The 8,843-nt window shown below is 35.8% G+C and overlaps 1 protein-coding gene across 3 annotated transcripts; it reads left to right on the top strand.

The window, feature by feature from the left end:
- The first annotated feature begins 206 nt into the window (after positions 1-206).
- LOC112453761 (DDB1- and CUL4-associated factor 8-like) lies at positions 207-8,325 on the top strand. Of its 3 annotated transcripts, none has more exons than XM_025014864.1 (12): positions 207-413; positions 2,113-2,947; positions 3,745-3,873; positions 3,933-4,174; positions 5,054-5,197; positions 5,307-5,530; positions 6,510-6,675; positions 6,805-6,967; positions 7,128-7,258; positions 7,350-7,469; positions 7,710-7,814; positions 7,901-8,325. In XM_025014864.1, the coding sequence occupies exons 2-12, from the start codon at positions 2,206-2,208 to the stop codon at positions 8,048-8,050; spliced, it is 2,316 nt and encodes a 771-aa protein (XP_024870632.1). In that variant the 5' UTR covers positions 207-413; positions 2,113-2,205; the 3' UTR covers positions 8,051-8,325. The 3 variants fall into 3 exon arrangements, with proteins under 3 accessions (XP_024870632.1, XP_024870486.1, XP_024870554.1); XM_025014718.1 differs by having other exon boundaries at positions 208-413; positions 7,710-7,820; XM_025014786.1 differs by having other exon boundaries at positions 208-548; positions 7,710-7,820.
- The last annotated feature ends 518 nt before the right edge of the window (positions 8,326-8,843 follow it).

Raw genomic sequence — 8,843 nt, 5'->3', positions numbered from 1 at the left:
ATATATATATATATATATACATATATATATGAAACCAAAGTATGTGTCATACTTGGTATCATATGTAAAATACCCATGTATGATACGTAGGGTGTATGATATACGTTCCCAACCCTGGTGAGTGGTGAATGTATATATATATTGTATATCCTTCTCTCTCTCGCAGAATTTGCAAGTTGACCAGACTCAGACTCCAATTAGAGCCATTAGAGGGACTCTAGTAGCAATCGAAGTCGCGGGCGGGGAGCTCGAGGGGAGTTGCGTTGCGCGTTTATTTATCTTATCGCGTATCGTATTGTGATCGTGTTTGTAGACTCCGTAGTCCGTAGTGTAGGTGTAGTAGCACCGTGAGTGGGAATCGAGTACGGCCATAGCCATACCGCATACCGCGTTCCGTCAGTGAAAGTCTCGAGGTGGGTAGCCCGTCCGTGTTGACGACGGAGCAGTTTCAACCGTGTTCGAGCTCGTCCGAACGTTCTCAACTCGGACCGACTCGCTCGCGTTGTCGAGAAGTCTCGACGTCCCCGACGACACCCGGGGTCAACCCTGTAAATATCAGCAAAATTAATATATGTGTTGCGTTACGTACGTAACGCTGGCCATTTTAGCAGATATAATTTCGCTGAAAAGAAGGGGCAGAAGAAAAGGGGGTCGGAATGCGAACAGCGAATTTATATAACGCGCGCGCGATCGCGTACGTTATATTATATATTCGCAAGCCTATCGTCGCGATGTTTTTATATCCATTCGATTTGCGATCAACATCCATAACGCGGATAACACTTTTTAACGCCTCTTCTCCGCTTGTGACGGGGGCGACGAGGCTGTGTTGCGGATGACGATCGTGCTAAATCAGCGATGTTGTTGCGCCTATCGTGTGCCTTCTTCCTCGATACATATCTTAACGATTCTTTGCCACTGATTTATTTTGCTAAGTTACATCAGTACGCATTTTCTCGAATCTCCGTCGCGACATTATCGTGACCTGAAAGGATAAACAATTTACTTTGAATTCAGTTTTGTCTTCCTGAAATGTCAAAGCAGTGACGTAAAGCTTCTCAAGAATTAAAAGATCTTGAGGGATAAATAGTCTACCTTGGAACTTTCGGTTTTGACTTCGTTATGACAATAAAATTGTTTTGTCTTCCTTGTGGACTTATTCTGTAACTCTTAACGACAGTTTCGTTAGTCCCGGTAGGTGTTTTAAGCCCTAAGCCTTATAAGACATTGTTCAATCACAGTTGAATTTGAGGAGAATAATTGACTGTGATTGGTCAATTTCTTAGAGCTTAAAACACCTATTTTAGACTGGGACTTATCGTTATATTTGTGTCACACAGATATATATGGTAAAGAAGCTGCGCAACGAGAATATATAACGATAACGAAACTGTTGTTAAGAATTACAGAACAGACCCACTGATAGCGATATATCAGGTTTCAATAAGTGGTGACATAATGTTTCTCAAGAAAAGATTTTGAATAATAAATAATTTACCTTAAATTCAGTTTTAGTTTCGTAAAGTGATAACAATAAAAATATTTTATCTTCTTAATATATATCAAAGCAGCGACATAAAGTTTCTCAAGAAAGGATCTCGATACATATTTGTCAAGTTGTTGAAATAAATCAGTTTTGCATTTAACACCTAAATTATTTGTATAGTTAAGAAATATATATTAGGACATCTCTAATCAAGTCTGCAATTTCTTAGATTTTCATTGTACTTTCAAAAAATGGCACGTTTCAATAAAATTTATTTGAATATTCTAAAATAATACATAAAGTTCAAAAATGCAGATTTTAAATTTATTGATTGTTATTGCAAGATAAACAGCAATGTTATTATCAAATGTATATTATTAATAAATTTATTTTTGCATACCTTCCAATTTTTGATGTCTTGGATGATATCAAGTTATTTGTTTACTTTTGTTAAAGAAGAGAGTTCTGAATAGATATTGGTTTCAAATAGACAACAATCATTTTTTCAGCAATGATTTTTTTTTATAATTTACTTAAATATATGTGTGCTTTGATATTTAATTTGTGTATATATGGTAATGTGTAACAAGAGTTTATTATGTATTGTATCAATTAATATATTTCAGACAAACCTTGGATATGTTGCCAATGCAAATGCAGATTGTGGAATGATCGCTGGCAGTCTAGGCAAACAAAAGGAATAAAATCTTGAAAATAAAATGGAGTCTAAAACGCATGATACCAGTAATGACTCTGAAGTGAAACTTTCTGACACCAAGGATTTGGACGGCGAGAAGTCTAGGAAGGCGCAGTCAAGTTCTGTAGAAGATTTAAGCATCTCAAAGAATGTAGATAGTTGTAGTGTTACATCTGAGAGCAGTGGCACTTTAAAAGACGTTAGTCATATAGTCGGATTTAATAACAATCTTGCCTGTGGGACTATGCAAAACGAGCGAGCGGGCGAACCTATGGAACTTTCTGCAGAGGACGAGATTAAGATAACTACTAATAAATGTGACAAAACTAACGATGTGTTAAAAGAAATCTTGTACGCCACCAGTTGTAATCCAATCGATTTATCAGAGGCGACTACCTCGCAAAACAATAGTCCGTCTTCTTCTTGTACTAACGAAGCAAACGCATTGCACACGGAACAGAATAAAGTTAAAAGAAGTATTTCGAAAGGTCAAGTGTATACCGGTAGCGGTATGTCGGTAGAAAAATCGGATGATAGCTCAGACGAAGATTTGAGTAAGCGACAGAAGTTAAATAAAAATGCGCGCCACATCAATGCTGGAAACGTAAACGACGATGCGGTGACGTTTCAAAGAAACAAATCAAAAGCGAAACAGCGAAATTATCGTAAGAGGCGGAATATAACAAGCGATAATGAAGACAATTCGGGGAATACCTTGTCTAACGAGGTAACAAGGGAAGCTTCCATTCCTGACGCAGATGAAGGTACTTGTTTGTTTTGTCATTCATATTGGTAACAACAGTATATCTTTGTTATTTAATTGATCTTGATTTTGTAATTTGTAATTATGCTTAAGGAGTCTCTTTCTTATTATAATAGATAAGATATAGGTATCAATAATTATTGTACAATTATATATGATAATAATTATATGTAATTTCATGAAAGGGGCTAGCGAACCAAGCTCGTTCGTAGTGCTTTATAATTATATCTTACAATCGACAAATAATATTTCAATAACTGCGAGCCGATAAATGTCGGACTGAACCCAGCTATCGTTAAAAATCGACGAATAAACATATAATATTCCAATAACTGCGAGCCGATAAATGTCGGACTGAACCCAGCTATCTTTGGAACATTAAAACCCTTCCCTCCCCGGAATTAAATCGAACGATTTAATTTTCTAAAAACTGTAAAGAAATTATTGCGAAAAATATTACCTCAGCCAGGATTCGAACCTGGAACTTCCCTCATTCCGTGTAGGGCATCGTACCAATTCGATCACCGAGGCATGTGATAATATTTATCGCAATAACAGGTTAATACATGTAAGACGCTATATGTCGCCCGCGTAAATATAAACGATAGTTTGTCATGTTCGCCTATTATAAATAATTTCATGAAAGGGGTTAGCGAACCAAGCTCATTCGTAGTGCTTTATAATTAACGAGCTTGGTTCGCTAGCCCCTTTCATGAAATTATTTATAATATGCGAACATGACAAACTATTCGTTTAATAATTATATGTATATACATAAAATTAATATTGTGATTTCAGGAAATGTTGCATCTGCCAGTACCAGAAATGAGTCAGCTCAAAACGAATCGTCAAATAGAAGTTCAGAAGCTCATAGAGCAGGATCAGAAACGCCTAATGACGAATCTGATCGATACAAAGACGAGAGAGGTATTCTATGCTTTTGCATTGGTTGTTTGATAAGATGTAGAATTCTGAATTCTGGACAGGTGACTCGAACGAATGGAGAGCTGCTAACGACGATGAATGGGACGAAGATGAGGAAGATGAGGATGAGGACGAAGAAATACCTCATTGTCTAAAAATAGAGAAACCACCTCCTAATTGGCGTATTGTACCAGAAGTAATAAATCGCCAAATAGGTAGCAATCCGTTATTCCAAAAAAGGTTCTACGGTTCTTTACATGCGGTAGAGCGGCTGCAAGTTATGCATAAACTTAATGAACATCAGGTAAATTATTTAATTTGTAAATGCTGTACAGGGTATATCTCTAATGTTTGACCCAACCCTCGGATCTCGGAAACGACTTTAAATATGGAAAAACGCCGAAACACATGTTCGATTATTTGGAGGAGCTGCTTATTTTATGCCAAAAAAATTTCTTAGCTCCCCAGGACTAAGGCGGAGGCGGGGGCACAAGACATAAATTTTAAATGTGAAGGTGGGTCAAATTGTAGCTTGTATTAAAAAATTTAGTGAAAAGAAACTTTTTGGTGAACGTGGTTGATAAGGGGGTCGCTGCAACCCCTTTATCAAAAGTTATGAGGGTATTCATAGTTGAATCTATTTAAGACTGTCTTAAGTACAATCTTAAGATGTCATAAACCAATTACAGAGCCGTATTAGCATCTTAAGACATTTTAGACTTTCCAACACTGTTTACAATGCATTCGGGAGCTGTCGACTACTATTCCGACGGTTAGTTCACCTAATTGAAATAAAAACATTTTTAATTTTGACTGTAATTGATCGTGGAGGAGTGAAGAGTAATACCCCCTTTCTCTGCACTTAGCGGCAAATCCACATAAAAATACATTTAAAATGAGCTACAATTTGACCCACCCTCCCATTTAAAATTTTTGACTTGCGCCCCTGCTTCCGCCCTCTTGGGGGAGGAGGCTAAGAAATTTTTTTGGCATAAAATAAGCAGCCTCTCGAGTAAGTGTTTCAGCGTTTTCCCATATTTATTTAAAGCTGTTTTCGAGATCTAAGGAGTTGAGTCAGACTTTAGAGAAACCTTGTATATCGACATGAGATTTATATCGTTTTAGGATCATTACTGGGCTCTTGCATCATTAACTATTATTTACATTTGATTATTATTTACAGGGTTGTGTAAATGCCTTAAACTTCAATCAAAAAGGAAATTTGTTAGCGAGTGCCTCTGATGATTTAGCAGTTGTTATTTGGGATTGGGCTGTAGGGAAAAAGCGTCACTGGTTTATGAGCGGTCATACAAGCAATATGTTTCAAGTGTGTATCTTATAACTAAGCGTTACAATCGATATGTTGTACAACAGTTATTTTTATATTATTATGTTTATCTTTTGCCAATAAATTTTTCGAAATTGTATGCGTTCAGGCAAAGTGGTTACCATTAGACGTGGAATACCTTATGGTCACTTGTGCTAGAGACGGTCAGGTACGTTTATTAGATCTTAAACATGACACATCGAAGAAATTGGCGACGCATCGTGGACCGTCACACAAATTGGCTGTGCACCCTGAAACACCTCATGTGGTCTTTTCCGCTGGAGAGGATGCAAGGGTATTCTCCATAGATATCCGAGAGAGTAAGCCAAACAAGTGAGTCGCGATTAAAAAGCATAAGTATATTCGTATTTTCTATTTGCGTCTGTAGCCCGCAGCATATCTATATATAATGTTAATTTTTCGCGTAATAACTATCAGTACAAAATTACTTTCTTCAAAAAAGGTAAAAAAAGGCCAAGTACACGCGCAATGTATGTTGTAAATCCAAAAATTTAACCTAAGAGTGGTAGCAACTTTATTTCTTCTTAACAAAACTATTATATCACAAAATTGCTTTAACTAACTCAACCCAAGTGATATGTATTTCAAAAAAATATATAAAATCTTTAAATTGCGCCAATTGCAAAGAGAATAGATATGTATATTGCTTTGAAAAATAATTGTTGTGCAACTACTTTTAAAAAATAAAACCCGAGTGATACGTATCTTTGTTCCATTCAAGGGTCTTCCTATTCCAATCCAAGTGATAGTAGCTTTAATTCTCCTTAACGAAATTATAAAATTACAAAGAATAGTTTTTATCACAAAGAATTAAAGAGGTAACAGTACAAAATAAAAATTTTTAATTAAAATAAAATAAATTTTTCTTGTAAAAAAAAAAACTTGGCGCTGTTGAACCTCGAAATTTAATAAAGTACTAAGATTTTTAATTATATAAAAAATAAGCATAATTTTTGGAAGAATGCGACAGGAGTAAAAAAAAAACGCTAAGTTTTTTTACAAGAAAAATTTATTATATTTTAATTAAATATTTTTATTTTGTATTGTTACCATATGATACAAAGAAAAACATTTTTATTATATAAATGTGGTCCAAACTATCCATTAAGCCTTGTTAGACCAGAACCTGACCCGTTCTCTGGTTATCGAGATCTCAAAATCTCGGGTACTTGCAACTCGTCGTATCGCGTATAAAAAGATCCACGGTGCGGTCTTGCTTCGTGTATACTTGGCGCGAGACACTACCGTGTCTCTTGATACGTAATAAAATGGACTTTTCTTGTATCCACAGATTACTCGTAGTAAAGGACGGTTCATCAGAAGTGCAACTATTCAGTATACATTCGAATCCTTTTAATAGTAATGAATTTTGCGTCGGCGGCCGTTCCCATTACGTGAGAGTGTACGATCGGCGAAAAGCTTCGACACCGCTTTATAAACTGTGTCCCGATCACCTGGTACGTCGCATTATATAGCAATCTTATTGCTGAAAAAGTTCACCAATACTTGAAGTAATATAACAAATATTGTAGTTTGTTTCTTTTTTACACATGTTTAATTTTATTATATATGTAATTATGTCTTAGACAGGAAATAAGCACGCGCATGTAACGTGCGCTGTGTATAATCACAACGGAACAGAAATTCTCGCATCGTATAATGACGAGGACATATACCTATTTGATAGATTAATGTCGTCACGTGTAGATTACGCTCATAGATATCAGGGCCATAGGAATAGTGCAACTGGTACGTTATACATAAAATGATATGAATATTATTACATTCTATATCTTCAACTCTACATCTTTTTAATTCTTAGATCTCTTTTTTTTATATGCATGTTAGTTAAGAAATGATGCTGTAAATAATTGTGATTTATTAACTGTCATTTGTTGCTCAATTGCAGTAAAGGGAGTCAATTTCTTCGGACCTAAAAGCGAATATGTCATATCCGGATCCGATTGCGGTAATATATTCATTTGGGACAAAAACACGGAAGCTGTTGTACAGTGGATGGCTGGAGATGATCAAGGAGTTGTGAGTTTACTTCATAAATTTGATAAACAAATTTTTCTTTTTCTGTAATGTGGAAGAGAAAATAACAGTCTTCTTTTCATTTAATTTATAGGTAAATTGCTTAGAAGGACACCCACATATTCCCATTCTTGCGACAAGTGGATTGGATTACGACGTTAAGATATGGGAGCCTAAGCGCAAAGAACCTCCGATGATGAAATCATTCGCAAACGTAGGTAGACAAAAATTATCTTTCTACATATCTCTTCTTTTTCTTGTTTCACATTTTCTGTTTATCTTCTTTGCATACTTTTTTGTTGTTTTGTCAGCGTTTAATAATAATGTTTAGTATCTCGTTTCTCAAATAAACAATACAGTTGAATGTAACTAATAATGGCGACTAATTATTAGTTGTGGACTAATTGTATATCGATAAACGTATGATGATTCACATATTCTTTTTTTTCATAAGTGCGTCAAGTCCAACGCGAGGAATAGGAAGCAAGAAAACGTGCCTGATTCGTTCGATGGCCAATTACTTTGGATTTTACTGAGACATATCCGTCATAGAGAGAGAGTACGTGTAAGTAATAAATAATATAAATATTGTAGACATTTTTGTGATATTTCAAATTGATTGTTTCACTATTGTGCCCCTTCTAGAATCTTTATACACGTTACGAGGATCCAAATCAGGAAGAAGATGACTTTGACGATTATCACCATGACTCCTCGATGGATAGCTCATCTGAGGACAGTGATAACCAATCGGAAGGCGGCGACGTTGGAAGAATACAATGCCCTCCGTCTTAAAGTTGTTGCTTAACGCGATTTGATATTACTGCGATGAGAGTTATATAGCGTTCATATTAGTTGTTTTACGATTATAGTAAATTCTACTGGATAACTGTGTCGATGGCTTTACATAGTGGAGTGTATAGGAGAGACAGTAATCGCAACGTATCAAAGAAGCTCCTTATTCTAGTTACGATTGATCTTTTTTATTAACTGGAAATATTCGGTAGCATGAACTACATGAGTGGTTCACGGTTGTATTGTAATTTTTGAATATATACGTTGAACGGACACGTGAAGACTGTACATTTTGATAAGATGTATGTGCGATACTAGGCATAACCGAAGAGAGAGAGAGAGAGAGGGGGGGGAGGGAGGGAGAGAGAGAGGAACATAATGTCTTAAATCGGGGCATAAGACGTCTTAAAGACGTCATATCATGAGACTCTTGAAGACGTCTTAATAATGCCTTTAAGACGTTATATATCCCGATTTGAGGCATGTATTTGAGACAAAAAGTACGGAGTTACGTTCAGGAGTTACGTTGAAAATACCGTTGACTGTATTATTTACACAAGAAACATTTTAGGATTAATCATTGTGGACGACAATCATTTTAATCAGTAGGTTTATTCACATTTGTTTTTAAAATAACCTTGAGTACATTTCTGCCTGGCAGATAAGGTCACTACCTCATTTAGCCGTAACATTTAGCCTCCTGAAAAAAGCGTTTCCCATGTTCATATAACATTTTTTCATCTTTTCGGTGTGAGGAATATCTCCCTAAATTTTTGCCGTACCTTTTTAGAAC

The sequence above is a fragment of the Temnothorax curvispinosus genome, unplaced genomic scaffold (assembly GCF_003070985.1).
Source record: "Temnothorax curvispinosus isolate PA1 unplaced genomic scaffold, ASM307098v1 QBEX01000060.1, whole genome shotgun sequence".
NCBI classification, from domain to species: Eukaryota; Metazoa; Arthropoda; class Insecta; order Hymenoptera; family Formicidae; genus Temnothorax; species Temnothorax curvispinosus.
Note: the sequence above shows the minus strand (reverse complement) of the source record. Positions and strands in the feature narration are given on the sequence as shown.

Bases quoted from the DNA above. Each gene is read 5' to 3' on its own strand.
- LOC112453761 (XM_025014718.1), top strand. From the start codon at position 2,206: ATGGAGTCTAAAACGCATGATACCAGTAATGACTCTGAAGTGAAACTT. The intron at 5,198-5,306 runs GTGTGTATCTTA...GTATGCGTTCAG, and splicing joins ATACAAGCAATATGTTTCAA to GCAAAGTGGTTACCATTAGA. The intron at 7,259-7,349 runs GTGAGTTTACTT...TTTAATTTATAG, and splicing joins CTGGAGATGATCAAGGAGTT to GTAAATTGCTTAGAAGGACA.